The sequence below is a fragment of the Schistocerca nitens genome, chromosome 9 (genome assembly GCF_023898315.1).
Source record: "Schistocerca nitens isolate TAMUIC-IGC-003100 chromosome 9, iqSchNite1.1, whole genome shotgun sequence".
NCBI lineage: Eukaryota > Metazoa > Arthropoda > Insecta > Orthoptera > Acrididae > Schistocerca > Schistocerca nitens.
In genome coordinates, this window is record NC_064622.1 from 10528024 (window position 1) to 10547084 (window position 19061).

Consider the following 19061-nt stretch of genomic DNA (forward strand, 5'->3'; position numbering starts at 1 on the left):
AGAACTCCATCCTCTCTACGAGACGTAACTGCTGCTTCGTGTTTGCCGAGATATGCCGCTCCCGCAGGCGGTGACAGCAGGTGACCGATATCTGTGAGTCGAGAAGTAACGTACACGTGGCGTGTTGGTCCACGGCGTATGAAAGGGCTCGGGAATAAACGGTGGCCTTTCACAGGTGAAATGTAGCCCATGTATGAAGAATCCAAACTACATTAAGTTTGGCACTTGTCCAAAAAAGAAAAAAAAGTGGAGACGGCACATCGTTCAATGCCTAATGGTAACTACCCTATTTTTCGTATTGTTTAAATGTCACACAAAGTGGTTAATATGCCATCATAGTATTATGAGCTGGAAAAACGCTTGCCGGAACATCATTAAATTAGTAACAACGGCGATATGATGCACTTGTTTTCTGCCGAACGACAGTGTAAGCTGAACTGAAGCTGCGATTAGCGATTCAACTGAGTTTAGGTTAATTCGAGTGTTGACAAAACCTTTTATGGTCGTTCACCGATTATTTGAATTCATTAAGTGTCTTAACGCGAGGGGGGGGGGGAAATCATTTGGTACCAGATTAACAGATATGGCGGACAATCTTGATGCTATCAAACGATATGCAATACTAAGGAAAAGTCAGCTTCAAGTTCATGACAATCGACATTTCAGGTAACTAAAGGCAGTAATTTGTGGACCAGACGTGACTGATTACGTTTCAGTGATTGAAGCATTTCATCACGAAATCTCGAAGAGATTCCAAGTCATTGCACGACTGAAGACAGATTTCGATCTATCTGTCGGGCCATTGTCACTTTTAAGCGCTAACGCACCTCATGACTTCCTACTTGAGAGGACAGATGCTCCGTGGAGCATCCGCCTCAACAACCTGTTTGTGCAATCCACGAATTTATAAGACTTTTTATGAAACGTTACGCCAAGAGCAATATCCTCGGTTGCACAGACAAGGCGGTAAAGTTATTCCAGTACGGCTAAACGTATGTTTCCAAACGGCTATTTTGTTGCGAAAGTGGCAGAGCTCCGCCACCATTCAGGTTTAACGCATTTTAGTCTGCATAACTATATGTGTTTGACTGTATGACGAAACGTAGTTCCAGATATATTGCATATTCTGAAACTGAAATGAGGATAAATTTGTAAACATTTCAATGTAATGTTAAATGCATGTTTGTAACGCTTTTTTGTTTTTAGTTCTGCTCACCTTATCGGCGCTATCTGATATACTTATTTAAACAAGTAATAAAAGTTATGGCTTTAGTAGAAAAATAAAAAGCTGAAAATAAACACACTTGATAAACCCCACTTATAAAAGTATGCTACAATATTCGACTCTTAGAAGTAGATTACTGCCCATTAAAATTGCTACTGCTACACCAAGAAGAAATGCACATGATAAATGGCTATTCATTGGACAAATATGTTATACTAGAACTGACATGTGATTACATTTTCACGCAATTTGGCTGCATAGATCCTGAGAAATCAGTACCCAGAACAACCACCTCTGGCCGTAATAGCGGCCTCGATACGCCTGGGCATTGAGTCAAACAGAGCTTGGATGCCGTGTACAGGTACAGCTGCCCATGCAGCTTCAACACGATACCATAGTTCATCAAGAGTAGTGACTGGCGTATTGTGACGAACGAGTTGCTCGGCCACCATTTACCAGACGTTTTCAATTGGTGAGAGATCTGGAGAATGTGCTGGCCAGGGCAGCACACGAATATTTTCTGCATCCAGAAAGGCCCGTACAGGACCTGCAACATGCGGTCGTGCATTATTCTGCTGAAATGTAGGGTTTCGCAGGGATCGAATGAAGGGTAGAGGCACGGGTCGTAATACATCTGAAATGTAACGTCCACTGTTCAAAGTGCCGTCAGTGCAAACAAGAGGTGACCGAGACGTGTAACCAATGGCACCCCATACCATCACACCTGGTGATACGCCAGTATGGCGATGACGAATACACGCTTCCAATGTGCGTTCACCGCGATGTCGCCAAAGACGGATGCGACCATCGTGATGCTGTAAACAGAACCTGGATTCATGCGGAAGAATGACGTTTTGCCATTCGTGCACCCAGGTTCGTCGTCGAGTACGCCATCGCAGGCGTTCCTGTCTGTGATGCACCGTCAAGGGTAACCGCAGCCACGGTCTCCGAGCTGATAGTTCGTGCTGCTGCAAACGTCGTCGAACTGTTCGTGCAGATGGTTGTTGTCTTGCAAACGTCCCCATCTGTTGACTCAGGGATCGAGACGTGGCTGCACGATCCGTTACAGCCATGCGGATAAGATGCCTGTCATCTCGACTGCTAGTGATACGAGGCCTTTGGTATCCAGCACGGCGTTCCGTATTACCCTCCTGAACCCACCGATTCCATATTCTGCTAACAGTCATTGGATCTCGACCAACGCGAGCAGCAATGTCGCGATACGATAAACAGGAATCGCGATAGACTACAATCCGACCTTTATCAAAGTCGGAAACGTTATGGTACGCATTTCTCCTCCTTACACGAGGCATCACAACAACGTTTCACCGGGCAACGCCGGTCAACTGCTGTTTGTGTATGAGAAATCGGTTGGAAACTTTCCTCGTGTCAGCACGTTGTAGGTGTCGCCACCGGCGCCAACCTTGTGTGAATCCTCTGAAAAGCTTATCATTTGCATATCACAGCATCTTCTTCCTGTCTGTTCAATTTCGCGTCTGTAACACGTCATCTGCGTGGTGTAGCAATTTTAATGGGCAGTAGTGTAATTACACTGTGTAACAAACACGTCTTCCTAAGTTTCCTATAGCTCTCAGCATGTAGCCGTCTGCCTCACACACTTGCTCAGAATAGCGTACTGGTGGGGGAAGCCGGAGCGCTGAGCAGAATCGACCTCTCTACCGGAGTGCGAGCGCTCTCCTGGAGAACAGATCCTGGCCAGGCCTTATTTAGACAGTGTGTTTAGTTACAGAAAGAGAGTGAGCGCCGTGTGGACGTTGACGGCGGCGTGTTGTGTGTGCGCAGGCGCACGTACGGCTACGAGGTGCAGGCGCCGCCGGCGCGCGAGCGGCTGCCGCTCTACAGCTACGACTACGAGCTGGAGGTGCCGGCGCGCAGCCCCGACCCGCCCAAGCTGCACAACCTGGAGACGCGGCTGGAGCGCGTGCTGCTGCCCAAGCACGACTGCCCGTGGCACGCCCAGGCCGACGCCCTGCTGCGCTCCCCCCGGGGGCTCGTCCACGGCCGCGGCTGGGGGCGGGGCGACGGCTACGGCCTCGTCGAGCCCGACGAGGAGGCGGGGGCGGGCCGCGTCGTGCCGCTGGCCGGCCCCACGCGCATCCTGTCCACCTCCGGGCCGGCGCTCGCCCCCAGGGAGGAGTTCTACGACAGCGGCAAAACCTACGAGGTGAGTCTTCCTTACTGACCTGCCGCAGCAGTGAGATCAACGCTACGTGTGTGAGAAAAATAATGAGACTGATTTTTTATTTACTGAGCTCTTATTTTTTTTCTAGTAAAAATATTGTCCCCTTCAAAGAAGGCGAAAGGCGATTCTACAGTTCCACTTCAATTTGACCGGTGACGCGTCTAATTTCTGCCTCGAGCGGAAGGCTGATTCGTGGATAAACACAAGACTTGGCCTAACCCCATAAAAGAAGGTCACACGGTTTCAAACCACACGCTGTCAGTGGCCACTTCTGATCACCATCGCGAAAGATAAGAGGACCAGGGAATCTTTCTCTCAGTAACCTTGTCAGTTCAACGGCAGATTCTGTTGGATCCACATGTGTTCGACATTGAATTCGTGCAACTGCGGCCTTAAAAACTGTGTTACCATCTGGCGATAACGATCACGAGGCACTTTCACTGCTTTACCAGTCTTCAAAAAAGTACGGACCAATTAGTCCGCCAGCCCATAACCCGCATCTAACAGTGACTCGTTCTGGATGAAGACACACCTCACGGACCGTGCGAGGATTCACTGTGCCCCAAACTGGGTAATTTTGTTTATTCGCATTCTGAGTGTGTGGGTGCTATCCTGTCATTCTGCACAGTGGATTAATCGGAGATGTACCCTTTACCCTGTGGCTCCTGCAAGATGCAATTTCCACCCCCACACTACTACAGAAGTCAGACAGACGCTCCTAACGTTGTAAAAAGAAATGCCTGAAAAGCTTTCAGCAATAAATATCTTCTGGAGTCGGCCGTTGTAAGGAAATGACACAAAAATTCACAAAATTTCTTACGTAACTAGTGGGATACTTGGGTACTGGAGTAGTGCTAGTTAGTGTAAGAAAAACATGAAACAAACGAAAATTATTATTTATTTTGCAAAAATTCAGAGAAATCACAATGGGACTTTTAGTTATGAAATGAACAAGTTATATCCTGGTTCTTTTCGGAATGTCAAGTTACCTCTCAAGGATAGGATTCACTAATGAAATTTCTATACTAAGTTTAAGATTGACTTGGTAGAATGGCTGAGAGCCGCACCTACTCAACTTGAATAATTATCCATTTGAATGTTGCTAGGTACGGTTGAGGCTGTCGCGTCTCAAGTGCACTGAAGTGTAGTGTTGTGGAGGAAATATGGGGCTCGCAATAGCTGTAGCGCACAATACCGTAAGCTGTGATGACTGCTGTCTGCGCCACTCGCTGCTGACAAATAAGACAACTCTCGTTCTGTCTGGATTGATCTTTGCCATTCAAACTCTCCCTATGCCTTGATGAAGTCAAGGACTCCTATTCGCCCCTAGTCTAACTATTGGCGTGGTACACCGGTCAGATAACCAGTCCACCGTGATGCCACTAAAAAATTCGCTAGCAGGCATTTAACTATAACTCTATCCATTCACACTGCACAATAAGTGTGGCGCCCAACACAGTAAACAACGCTCAATCGCAAGGACTCAATATAGAGTCGCCCTCCGATTTGCTCTCGACAGAGGTACTCTCCCAGTGAAGTACTGAGGAGAGACTCGTTCCTCGCTCTTTGAGTACACGTACGAGCACACACGCTCTCGTTACGTGTTGTCGCTTCGAGAGCAACAACAGAATGGCCTCTCTCCACGCCAGACGTGAGGGGGTATATCTTTCGATCTCTTCCATTACTCCTTCAGCTCAAGGCGTTAGGAATATCGTCTGCCAATCAGCATTGCTCTTCTAAAACGGGAGAATGACTTTTCATTTAAGGCGACCAATCCGAAAATCTGTTGTGTTGTTGTTGTGGTCTTCAGTCCTGAGACTGGTTTGATGCAGCTCTCTATGCTACTCTATCCTGTGCAAGCTTCTTCATCTCCCAGTACCTACTGCAACCTACATCCTTCTGAATCTGCTTAGTGTATTCATCTCTTGGTCTCCCTCTACGATTTTTACCCTCCACGCTGCCCTCCAATGCTAAATTTGTGATCCCTTGATGCCTCAAAACATGTCCTACCAACCGATCCCTTCTTCTAGTCAAGTTGTGCCACAAACTTCTCTTCTCCCCAATCCTATTCAATACCTCCTCATTAGTTACGTGATCTACCCACCTTATCTTCAGCATTCTTCTGTAGCACCACATTTCGAAAGCTTCTATTCTCTTCTTGTCCAAACTAGTTATCGTCCATGTCTCACTTCCATACATGGCTACACTCCATACAAATACTTTCAGAAACGACTTCCTGACACCTAAATCTATACTCGATGTTAACAAATTTCTCTTCTTCAGAAACGATTTCCTTGCCATTGCCAGTCTACATTTTATATCCTCTCTACTTCGACCATCATCGGTTATTTTACTCCCTAAATAGCAAAACTCCTTTACTACTTTAAGTGTCTCATTTCCTAATCTAATTCCCTCAGCATCACCCGACTTAATTTGACTCCCTGTGAAAACCTCTGAAACTGCGTGCTATGTTTGAAAAGAATGCGTATGGTGGGCGCTCCCACACAAAGTAGCGGAATTTGCTTTTAAGCCGAACACGGGGTCGTTCACCCCTTTCACTTCGGCAAATGCTGTCCGCTCCACGGGCGGTCGCCGTCCGACATAGATAGGCTGAACCGTCCTCTGAAGGGACCGGCCTCTAGGCGTGCGGTCCGCCTCTCCCGAACTAAAAGCTCTTGTGGCCGTCGTGTCTTGAATGTGTGTGTGTACGCCAGCCTCGAGTATCTCAACCACGGTGCGCTTACTTGTTATTTGCGTATCGTTTACATGAATTCATACAACATTGACTTTAACTTATCGAGTTTGGGTTCGAATGAAGCGTCTTGATGTGCGGAATACGATTGTGAGGGTGGAATATGTAAGCAATGAAGGTCAGGAGACCACGACGTCTTACAGCGTAACCATTCTAGAAGTGTGCCTCGTCACTAAAGATTATTTTCTTATGAAAGTCACTATCGAATTCTTGTTTTGTGAATATCCATTGGAGAAATGTTCGAGACTTCGAATAGCCCACTGGCTTCAGATCTTGTGTTAGTAGGATCGCAAAAGCATGCAAATGCAGATCTTTTGTTAAAATTCGATGCAAACTGTTTCTCGGAATGGCGAACTGTTGAGAACGGCGGCGAATCGACTTCATCGGACTCGTAGCGACGCTCTCACTGACGAGAGCGACATTCTCCTCTGATCGATTTGAACGAGGACGTCCACGTGATCTGATGTTCAGATTTTCTTATCAGTAACTGCACGGTTGACACGTTAGGCGCATTTTACCTACCAAAAAGTGCGCTGTCCTTCAAACGGTCTCTGCATAGCATTCACCGTACATGTCTGGATTCGTTGATCCATTGCGTATCGCTCCATTTTAGCTGATAATACCCACTAACGCCAACTGACAATGACTGTCGGCAATCGAAGTACACTACTGGCCATTAAAATTGCTACACCGCGAAGATGGCGTGCTACAGTGTAACGTCCCCCTTCCCTTCTATCGACAATGTTAGAAATGTATGACCGTGTAAGTATGTGCCTAAACAATTGGAATAAAATTTTGAAAAGGCTATCGTTCCGAAGATTCAATATAAAGTCGATAAATGAGGGGGAGGTTAACAACAAGATGCCTTCTAGGACAACTTATTCCGCCTACTTAATTACTGTAAAATTTAGTATGGTTGTTCGTAAGGTTTGTGCTATCATTCACGTACTGTGCCAACGAGAAGGGGTACCACGTGGATCGGAACAGAATAATAAGAGTTACTGAAATAATTATAGCTAAAAGAAATACGGTCGCCAGCCCAATTGCGCAAAATTTCTGTTCTGTAGGTGAATTAATGAGCCGAACAGTCAATGTGAAGAATTACTCGAACACGCGCCGCTAGAGAGGGCTGCACGCACGTTAGCAAAACCAATTGAAACATTTACGTAATAAAGCGAGAAAGACAATAGTTTGCACTCGAAATATCATTAACTAATTGAGCTGAAATTTTGAAAGCATACAAGATAACACTTAGATTAATGGTTACTTACTGTTGTAAGTGACAATGGCGCTACCTCACAATAACATCTACTCTTTTGATATGAATTTTGGAAAATGGCAAAAAATAATTAAAAGAAACTCTATTGCCTTCTGAACAGCGAAGTAGAAATTGATAATTACTGTATCAAAAGGTAACTATCATTCTTTAGCACGACTGCAAGCCAAAATGTGAACCAGAACTTTACTAACAACAAATTACAATAATCACTGATATTTGCACTCACTCATTAATTCTAGTTAGTGCTTTTGTTCATAGACCCAGAAATCATTTTAATTTTATTAGTTGACTTACTATTTGCAACAGTTAGATCGCCTCAGATTAAAGTTAGTGAGACTGAAATTACTGAATGCTTTAAGTTCAAATCTTTAATGTAACTGAATCATTTAGTTCATAAGCAAATTAACTGGCACTGCAATTTTCATTTTTCATAAACGGTACTCGGATTATTGTAACAATAGGACAGGAACCTACTTGGTGAATGATTTTAGGAGAATCACGGGTAAACAGTTTCGATTAAAAATATGGTAATTATTCACTCGCAAAACACGAGAAAGCTGAGTAACGCCGTTACAAAACTAGTTGACAATAAGCTGTGACGCAGCAGTCTTACTTCAGCCCATTCTCGCCGTGACGAAGTTGCTGACGACGATACTGCTGCTGGCTCCTTTCCGTGATAATTAGCGAGCACGGGAGACACAGGCAATGATACTGGCGTGGCGGGTTCTTGATGTTGCTGCAGCCAATATTTCCACCGTCCGCACTTCACCAAGTCTCACACCAGAGTCCTCCCTCCGTGTAGCGCGCGCTCTGACGTAACACCCTCCCGCGTCCAGAGACGCCGCTACTCCAACGATACTTATTCGTTGACAAAACCCTAACGTTTCCCTAACATTCCCTCAGCGATTACTCAGCAATATTTACCAAAAAAATGGTTCAAATGGCTCTGGGCACTATGGGACTCAACATCTGTGGTCATCAGTCCCCTAGGACTTAGAACTACTTAAACCTAACTAACCTAAGGACATCACACACATCCATGCCCGAGGCAGGATTCGAACCTGCGACCGTAGCGGTGACGCGGTTCCAGACTGAAGCGCCTAGAACCGCACGGCCACACCGGCCGATCGGTATTTACATAATATACATAATTGATTATATAGCAACATAAACAAATTAATTCATACATCGTGTACATATAAATTTACATAAAGATAAAAGCAAGTATATATACAATAATAAATGGTCAAAGAGCACATCGGCATGAAACTGTTACAAGGAAAAAGATGCTGGGATATGCAAATGATTAGCTTTTCAGAGCATTCATACAAGGTTGGCGCTGGTGGCGACACCTACAACGTGCTGAAATGAGGAACGTTTCCAACCGATTTCTCATACACAAACAGCAGTTGACCGGCGTTGCCTGGTGAAACGTTGTTGTGATGCCTCGTGTAAGGAGCAGAAATGCGTACCATAACGTTTCCGACTTTGATAAAGGTCGGATTGTAGCCTATCGCGATTAAGGTTTATCGTATCGCGACATTGCTTCTCGCGTTGGTCGAGATCCAATGACTGTTAGCAGAATATGGAATCGGTGGGTTCAGGAGGGTAATACGGAACGCCGTGCTGGATCCCAACGGCCTCGTATCACTAGCAGTCGAGATGGCAGGCATCTTATCCGCATGGCTGTAACGGATCGTGCAGCCACGTCTCAATCCCTGAGTCAACAGATGGGGACGTTTGCAAGACAACAACCATCTGCACGAACAGTTCGACGACGTTTACAGCAGCATGGGTTATCACCTCGGAGAGCATGGCTGCGGTTACCGTTGACGCTGCATCACAGACACTATGGAGACGGTCAAGAGGCAGAAAGGCTGTACTGGAACAAGTACCCTTACAGACACCAACCACACCACACTACATCTGAAACCCTTTTAGGGCATTTGTGTGAGCGTAGGACCTTTCGGACAGGCGAACGAGCAGGGGGCCGGGGAATTATGCGTACACCAGATTTGGAGAACTATTTCCCACAGGGCATTGAGTCGAATCCCAACAAGGCCCAAAGCTCGTGTAGGCAGTCTCCCGCTTCCCTGCACGTCTGTCTGAAAGGACCCACCATCACACAAATGCCCAAAAAGGGCTTGAGGTGTTGTGTGCTGTGGTTGGTGTCTGTGAGGGCACTTGTTTCGTTATAGCTGTGCTGCCTCTCGACCGTTTCCACCTGCTTGGCCGTACGCAGACACCCTCTCGGCTTGTTCCCGACACGAATACCGGCCCATTCTGCTGTCTAGAGGTCGCTGCGTCAGTCACACAGCCTGCAGCACACAACGAAAACACGGCACATGGCCAGCGCCATCTACCGTGGCAGCGTTGCACTTCTGGTCACGTGGTGGAGGAAGAGATCAGTGTTTGACTTCTCGTTGACGAAGAGGTCATTAGAGACAAAGCACAAGCCCGGATTAGGGAAGGATGGGAAAGGAAGTCGGCCGTGCCCTTTCAGAGGAGCCATTCCGGCATTTGCCCGAAGCGATTTAGGGAAATCACGGGAAACATAAACCAGGATAACCGGACGCGGCTTTGAACCGTCGTCCTCCCAAATGCGAGTCCAGTGTGCTAACCGTTGCGCCACCTCGCTCGGTCGTACGCATATTCACAGGACCTTTTTTACTCCACGTCCAGTCAGGAACCGTCCACGCAGTTTGTCGGTTTTGTTGATGCTCACGTCGTATACATGGTCTCTCTCCTATGGGTCGTCAGGTGCATTTTCTCTGGTGTTTCGGCAGATATTTCTCATTTCTTTTTCGCGATGTGTAGATGGAGTCAGCGCCACGCAGCAGCGCTAGTCAGTAGCTGCTGCCGGAGCACTGCTTTTCTTCACGTTTTACTGTCCCTGTAGTACACATCGACGAAACAAATGTCTCACTAGACTAATGTGCGACAGCTCACTGGAACGAGCACGCAAAACTCCGCTATAAAAATCATTTCACCCACAACGAGAAAAAGAAAGAAACCGACGCTTTCTCTCGGCACTGGCAGTCGCACGAAAAACTTGATGATAGCGGTATTTCTTTGGGCTGACTCCAGCTGCAGAAAAGAAATTATAAATATCTGCCGAAACGCTAGAGAACATGCGCTTGACGACCCATAGGAGAGGCACCCTGTATATACACGGACGCGGGAGCAGCCGCAAGCAAAAAACGTATTCAGATTTAGTTTAATGCTCAAAAATAATTATCTTTTATTTGTTTGGTACATGTAAATGTGTCTGCTTTGTTTATGAGTGCCTACATTGAAAGAAAATGCACGTCGAACATAGCTAGTGCCCTAAATAATGTAAAATGTTATATAGGTGGTGTGTGTGTGTGTGTCTGTGTGTGCGTGTGTGTGCGTGCGTGTGCGTGTGTGTGTGTGTGTGTGTGTGTGTGTGTGTGTGTGCGCCAACGGCCTTCCTTGCCGCAGAGGTGACACCGGTTCTCGTTAGATCACCGAAGTGAAGCGCCGTCGGGCTAGGCTAGCACTTGCATGGGTCGCCATCCGGTCTGCCTAGGGAGTACTCAGCCGTTGTGAGGAAAACTGAGGAGCTACTTGATCGAGGCGTAGCGGCTCCGGTCTCGGAAACTGACGTACGGCCGGGAGAGCGGTGTGCTGACCACATGCCCCTCCACACCCGCATCCAGTGACGCCTGTCGACTGAGAATGACACGGCGGCCGGTTGGTACCGTTGGCCCTTCTTGGGGTGCTCCGGCGAAGTTTTTTTTATTATATACAGGGCGTCCCATTTATCTTGACCACCCTAAATAACTCTTTGTCCTGATGCAAATTACAAAATGTTTCAAGCAAATGTTCTTTAGCCGTCAGGAGGACATCAATCAGCATGATTGCCTTCGTTGTAGCTTTGTTTTTTACAAAGATATGAACAGCGGTATGACTTCTTTAAATGGCTCCCTGTACTTTTTTTATTCGGTAATTCATTTCCTCTCCTAAAGATCTATTCAAAAATGTATCACAGTCTACCATTCACTGAAACACAACGTTATTAATTACATAACACAACACTGACTTAGAGCCCGGGATCACAAACTCGTCCACTTGCTGGAGTTGCCAGAAAACAAATGAAAACCAAGTAAAAACGTAACACAAAGTTGACTCTGACTCTCCTGTACCATTACCCAGGAATAAGACATTCAAAGGTGCTCAAAGTGGTGACCCTGGACACCGATACACTGCTCCACTCGTTGAATAAAAGAATTATTTACTGCTTCCAGTGTTGCCTGCTGAAGAGAATTACAAGCAAGCACGATAAATTCCTGCATGTCCTCTGGAGTTGTTGGAATATCGTGACAGACAACGTCTTTAATGCATCCCAAAAGAAAAAAAGTCCAGAAGATTTAAATCAGGAGACCTAGCAGGCCAAGTAACTGTTCCTCCTCAACCAATCCATCTGGCAGGATACCTTCGGTTCAGAACACGACGTGCACGGAAGGCATTATGTGCTGGACATCGATCGTGTTGATACATTCTGGTTCTTAGCGGCACTTCATCCAGAAGAGAATTCGTCTGAGGAAGTTGGCATACGCTGTGAGCCGGCCGAAGTGGCCGTGCGGTTAAAGGCGCTGCAGTCTGGAACCGCAAGACCGCTACGGTCGCAGGTTCGAATCCTGCCTCGGGCATGGTTGTTTGTGATGTCCTTAGGTTAGTTAGGTTTAACTAGTTCTAAGTTCTAGGGGACTAATGACCTCAGCAGTTGAGTCCCATAGTGCTCAGAGCCATTTGAACCATACGCTGTGCCGTTTAGACTGCCATTGATGAAATAAGGGCCAATAATTGTAGTACCGAGCGTCCCACACCAGACGTTAACTCTCCATTGACGCTGACCTGTCTAAGCCATCGTAGGTTGTCTGTGGACCAATAATGCATGTTCCTTGTATTTACCTGTTCTTTCTTTGAGAAGGAATATTCATCGGTAAATAGAACATTGGAAAAGAAGTTCGTGTTGGCGAGAATTTGCTTCTGTGCCCACTGACAGAACTACGATTCTGGAAATCATTCCCATACAATTCTTGTTGTAGGTGTACATGGTAAGGATGGAAACAGTGACGTGTAAGAATACGATGTACACTGGTTTTAGGAATGCCAATTTCGTGTTCAAGCTGTCATGTTCTCACATGTGGATTCATAACAACGGAAGCGAGAACAGTAACTTCGGCAGCTTCGTCTGTGCGAGTACTACGACAATTGCGTTGTCGTGGGTTGACACTTCCAGTTTCCTGAAGCGTCGCAGCAAGACGAGAAAACATCCGTCGGGAAGGTGGGTTCTTGTCAGGATATCGCTCTCTGTACTGTTCCGCCGCGCGGGATTAGCCGAGCGGTCTGAGGCGCTGCAGTCATGGACTGTGCGGCTGGTCCCGGCGGAGGTTCGAGTCCTCCCTCGGGCTTGGGTGTGTGTGTTTGTCCATGGGATAATTTAGGTTAAGTAGTGTGTACGTTTAGGGACTGATGACCTTAGCAGTTAAGTCCCATAAGATTTCACACACATTTTTTTCAGTCAGAGACGCGTTCAGTCCAGATGGACGCCGACCTCGAATTCACACGGGAATTGGCGAGGTTCTGCGAGTAATGAGGCTAATGATTAGGGGCACTACATCAGTAGTGTGTGGTATAAATTAAGAATTTGGGTCTGACAGAAGGCGTGCCAGGGTAGTCCGTGAGGTTGTGGTGACAGCACAGTGGTCAGTGCCTTCACCTAGCATGTAGGAGACACGGGTTCGAATCCAGGTCGAGCTCCTAGAATGCACGAGATCGGGGTACAAGTCCAGCTCCAGCATAAATTTTCAACTTGCCCCATTGTTTTAAATCAGTTCCCACCAGCAGCTAATATCTTTAATTCCTGTGTATAAAAATATTAATTGAAATTGCTCCTGCTCGTACGCCGTCTGAGGAATGAGCAGCTCAGTAAAGAACGGCCGTGTTTGGTGACAGGTGGTGCACAGTTCCCCGCTCGCTCTGATCTCCGGAGGCGACGGCGGCCGCCTCGGCTTCTACCCTGAGGACCTGGCTGGGCTGACGAAGCCCTGGTCCCCCCTGCCGGGGCCCGCCTACCTGGCCGGGTCGGTGCTGGGCCGCGACTTCCGCAGTGACCTCCACTTCGCCCCGGAGAGGCCGCGCATCCAAGACGAGCCGGCAGCGGGACGCTACGTGGTGAACAGGTACGAGCCCGAGCGTACCCACCAGCCGAATGACAGGCGGGCAGGGCGCAGCCGCAGGGCCGTCAGCCTGCGCTTCACCCTCGCTGAGGGTTACGAGTCCCTGGAGCAGGAGCACGAGAACAAGTTCGTGCAGCAGCCGGGCAGGCAGTGGAGGGGGCAGTACGTGACAGACCGGATGGGGATCGCGGGGGTGCCGCAGTATCCGCGGACAGGGAGCAGAGAGCCCAAAATCCTAGACCCGGACGACATCGACGACCTCGCCTTCCGGCATCCCCTCGATAGGTACTTTACTAACGTCAAGGATTGGAAGGAGGTGGTCGATTTCAAGTCGAAAGTATTGGGAAGTGCAAATCGTCGGCAGGAATTAGTGAAAAGCCACAGGGTACCGTGGTGGAGCCAGTCTCCTCCCAAAGTTGGACCGATCTACAGGCCACCCGTCATTCACAATGCTGTCATAAACTCTTTCTCAAAGGAGCCTTCTGACTACCATCTGACCCCTGCACCTAAGGCACTGCCGAAGAGCGTGTACTCTGTAAAGATTTTACCGGACGCTGCGTATGACGACGGATATAAAGCGTCCCCCATTAAGCCGAAGACTTTTGGCCAAGTAGGGATGAAGGGCACACGTGACGAGAATTACAGACTGAATGTATTTGGCAGCCAGACTGTACAAAATGAATTACGCAACAGGTTTGACGGTAGATTTCAGGATCAGAGGCTTTCTTCCGGTAACGTGAACGGTTTCTCTCCTGTAGTGGTACCGTACCTCGGCCAGCTCAGTAGCTACAGCCTAGGGTCATTTTTGACAGGACAGACAGGCAATGGACTCAGTAATATAAGGAACTCCCTGATGAGGCAGGATGTCCTCCCTACGCATTCTCTTCTCGACGTCCATTCGAATGAAGATTTCAGCCTAGACGAAATAGATCGCCAGTTGCTGGAAGAAGAGAAAATGGCTGCTAAAAAAAAGTCACAAAGTGGTACCGCAGAGGAAGCTCTTAACTCTGAGATGACTTCCAAACCTCGTCCATCGGACGTATACTCACTGAAAGTATTGCCAGATCCGGTGGAAGACCACCATTTCAGTCTGGAGGAAATTGATAAGGTGCAGATGATAAGTATGACGGCCGAAAAATCACACTCCACCGACAATGAGTTCTCTCCGGATTTGGCACCCTTAAGAAACTCGGCACTTAGCAATGAGCTGAACATACTACCGAATACAGACGTTCTGTTAGGTACTAACAATTTTGCGACCATTAACTCACAGCCCAGTGGCAACATAATGACAACCGATAACATAGTTACAAGTGTTTTCCCTGACACCCCTCACTTACTGAGCTCATCGCCAAACTACGCTCCGAGTGTGATATCTGACAGAAATTATAATCTAAACACAATGCCAGGATTTATTTCCGGCAAAGTGAATCAACTGAACACCTTTTCCAGCCTGCTCTCTGATGAAATTCATCTGTTGGACAGAGGACCCGTAAAGTTCGTGGAGAAAAAGAATATCAAAGAGCTAAATTCAAAAGGAAACTCTGAAGATGTTAACGGAGTGCTTTCCGATGGGGAACGACGTCAGATTGAGACTGTGAATAAGAACAGCAGGGAGGAACCCGGAGTGGAACCCCACCAGGAGGAGGTAGGTACTGTCGCAGCAACTGACACCGTGAAGGATGTACCGACTGACAGCATAAGCCAAAAAACAGAAGGAAATCAAGTATCTGAAGACACTAAACGCGAAAGCGCGGAAGCTGTTAGAAAAGAGTCAGAAGAGGGACGAAAACATGTTGATGGTTTGCTTGTTCCGGGAAAGGAGACTGAACCAGAACAGGTTCCTGGTGCTGAAGCTTTACCAGATGCTGGTTCCCCTGTAGATAAAGTACAATATTCGGCTGAGGGAAAGGCATTTACGAAAGAACAGGCTGCCGAAGACAAATTAGTGGCAGAAAATAAGGAGGAATTATCTGCCAATAGAGTACAAAGTAGCAAGGAGCAACAGAAAGGAAAGTTGGGGAGTACCGGTCAGAAAGAAGCGGACACAGATGAGGCAGAGCTCGCATCGAAGTCAGAACCGTTAGGTACTGCAGAGAGTCATGCGCCTACGGTAGTTGAAGAGCTCGGAAGTGTAGGACCAGTAGAGCCGTCTAGTGTAGGGCAAGTTGGGCCCCAGAACGTTCTCAACGTTCTGCCACTTTCTCAGCAGCCAGTTGGGAAAGTACTGACTGGAGCAGGTAACGTCGGTACTCAGCAGGTAGAGACTAGAATAGTTCCTCTAGAGGGCTTGCACAGGGACACACGCAACTGGCGTCTTGACGACCACCATCGTGAGATCGATGAGGTCGAAGTGGGTGAAAATTTCGAGAACCGGCCGTGGTATGGACTGTGGTACGGACACGGAAATGAAGTTAAGAGCGTGGGACTGCCGAAGTTGTACCAACTGCACGATGCTATTCTCGAGAGGAACAAACATGACGACGAGAAAGAGGGCGAAGATCAAGAATCAGCAACTACTAATTCAGAACAGACCACAGAATACAGCCTAAGGGAAATGGACAATCATCAGGAAATACACGAAGAAAATAATCCAGTGACACACGTTCCAGTCGAGTTCCATCATTCTGCGTATCCACAGGAAACAGAAACCAAATCACCTGAGACAGTTTTCGATTACTTCACTACACACGAGTCTGCCGAAAAAGTGCGCCAGCCTGATGCTACGGAAGATGAGATCCTAGTTCACGATGAGAAATGGGACTCTCACCGTAAAGCTTACAGTTCCCCCCGTTTCGAAGAGAACAGTGACGCTAGTCCGTCAACAGAATCGCCCAAGACCAGCTCAGCTTCTCACACCCAACAGTCCTGGCCTTATCTGGATCAAGCCTTGAGCCACAGAGGTGAAGAATGGGGCACTGCATCTGCCCAGCAACCGTTGTCTCATTCTTATTTCAGCAAGAGTGATCGTCAGATACAACCAGGTCATGACGTAGGAGTTGCTCCAAAGTTCGGTTTGGTAAGAGGAAACCCCAAGTACTATTTTCAGTACCCGAGAAGAATTAACGCTGGCCCCTACATTCAGCGCTCGGACCACCCTTCCCACAACGTTCGCGGTGAGTCGTTTGCAAACACCGACTCGAAGACTAAGGCTCTACCAAATTTCGAAGTAAGCGAGGTCGACCCAACAGCTCGTTACATCCAACAGTTCCGGCACACTCCACACAACATCCAACCTTACCGACAAGGAAATATTATGACTACCATAAACAATCAGCTAAAGTCTCATCATCGACAATACCCACCCTACCGCCATAACGAAAATAAACAAATATTTACAGCAACGGTTAGACCATTGGCAACTTCACCGGCGTTTCAAACGGCAAACAGCAACTGAGATTACTTTTTAACGCAGCCAGGGATTACGTAAGACTAATCCGAATTCCTCTCAAAAGAGGTGTAGGTCTATTTTAATAGGAAATGGGACTCTTATATCCGATATTTATTTATTTATTTATTTATTGCATCGTCATGAACAATAAAGACAAATGTTCAAGGATAGGGAAATTTGCTGGTGTCTTACGTCTATATTGAAATACTTCGTGAGGCTGAGTAAAACCCACCATCAATTCCGCAGAATTATAAGTTGTCTTCGTTTTTGGGATTGGTCATACTACAAAATCTATCTTTGTTTCTCTGAAATGAAATAAATGTAAATATTTTCAGGATGTACTGAGTACTTACATCAATGTGTAATTGATTTAAAAGTTAAGGTAAACATAAATTATTGTTCATCTCGTTTATGAAGTATGTGTTATACTTAATGAACCGTTCTTGCTGATGCAGTTTTTGTGTCTGACTCAAGGTGCGACCTTCGACGACATCCAGAGGGCGGAACTTGGGTGACATCTTTGGGTCCGAACAAGTAGCAGTCCACGCTTCTTAAAGGATACAAGTTCTGTATAAGCGAAATTCTGTTCCTCTCGGATGTCCTCGACTGTCGAAGACAAGTGTACACACACAGGGTAGTGAAAGATTATCTTGTGTTGTTGGTAAGACTGTCACACTTTTCGACTGCCAACTGAAACTGTTCTTTTGTAAAGGGTAACATATCGGACCTAGAACGCTGTGTTTGCAGTCGAACGTGTGGATTACATAACGTGGAAGAAGAATGAGATCTGCTTGTTTCTATGTGATATGTTCTGTGTCTACCAACACTACGGCTGTAATAAAGACATGTCTCTATATACTGATCCTTGTTGTTTGTACTTTGTAGACCGTGCCACGGGTAGTACCGTCGAGTCTGCCGGAGGAGACGGCGTGGAATGCCGGCACGGAGAGTGTGGCCGCAGTCTGGAATGCCCACGCCCGAACATAGAAACACTAAATAATAGTGACACCACCAAACACTCCACCCCACACGCCTTCCAACGTCCCTCATCAAGACTGCACTAGTGTTGAACAGCTGTGTTCCTCACTCAAGCAGTTGGGATACTTTTGTAAGGAAAGGCATTCATTGGCCAACTGTTCATCAAAGCTAAGGTCGCAAAATAATTATTTATGCGCATCAAAGGCTCTCAAATAAAATTATTTATTCAGAACAAGTGTACAAAGAGGCGTGTGTGATAAAACTGAAACCTTTCCTGACAAATATCCTGCAAATCCCAGACACGTAAAGGGGAAACAGTGCACCTATGACTCAGTCCTCGGTCACTATGATCACAAAGGATGTCGTTGATATCACGAGGAGTGGACGATGCTTTTGAATAAAACTGTTTCAAGAAACGAGATTTCTTATAGTTTAGTGATGTACTCAGCGGGTTTTCGTTCCAGTTGGATTGACGGTGTATACGCAAGCAGGTCTCTAAACACATTCACTGCTTTCCCACGTGCATCACTCTTAAAACTGCATCTCCCACGGACATACCAAAGTCGTAAAAAAATCTCCATCCCTTCAAAAATAATCTGTGATCTCCATATTCATAAGCATTCTGTGACCAGAAGGCTTTGGCGAATGGATGTCTCGGTGAAGGCAAAAAGACAAAATGACAGAGTAAAAGACCCTCCTTAAAGACACCCTTCAAAGCTGACAATACTCTATGCATCGTAAGTTGGATTTCAATGTGCTCAATCCTAATTTATCAAATTATTGGTCAATTAGTAGTTTACCATTACGATCATCATAATTTTATTAGCCGTGAGATCTCCTGTCACACTGGCACTTCCGAAGTCGCAATATTACCACACACTTCAAAATATTATGGCAGTCAAGAAATAATTCAGAATCTCTCTAACCTTTACTGTTCTATAACGTTATCAGCTCTGTAGCATCTGACCATCTACAACTATCCGACAAGTATGAATGAAAATCCCAGCAGTATAGACCTAAAGGAAAT

At 46.7% G+C, this 19061-nt stretch overlaps 1 protein-coding gene across 1 annotated transcript in view; it reads left to right on the forward strand.

The window, feature by feature from the left end:
* LOC126203493 (uncharacterized) overlaps positions 1-18224 on the forward strand; it is a 49728-nt gene extending 31504 nt beyond the window's left edge. Inside the window, exons 4-6 of the mRNA XM_049937822.1 lie at positions 3029-3410; positions 13442-13668; positions 17942-18224. Coding sequence (XP_049793779.1) covers positions 3029-3410; positions 13442-13668; positions 17942-17957 — 625 coding nt within the window. The 3' untranslated portion in view covers positions 17958-18224. The remainder of the gene's footprint in view (positions 1-3028; positions 3411-13441; positions 13669-17941) is intronic.
* Positions 18225-19061: the final 837 nt, after the last annotated feature.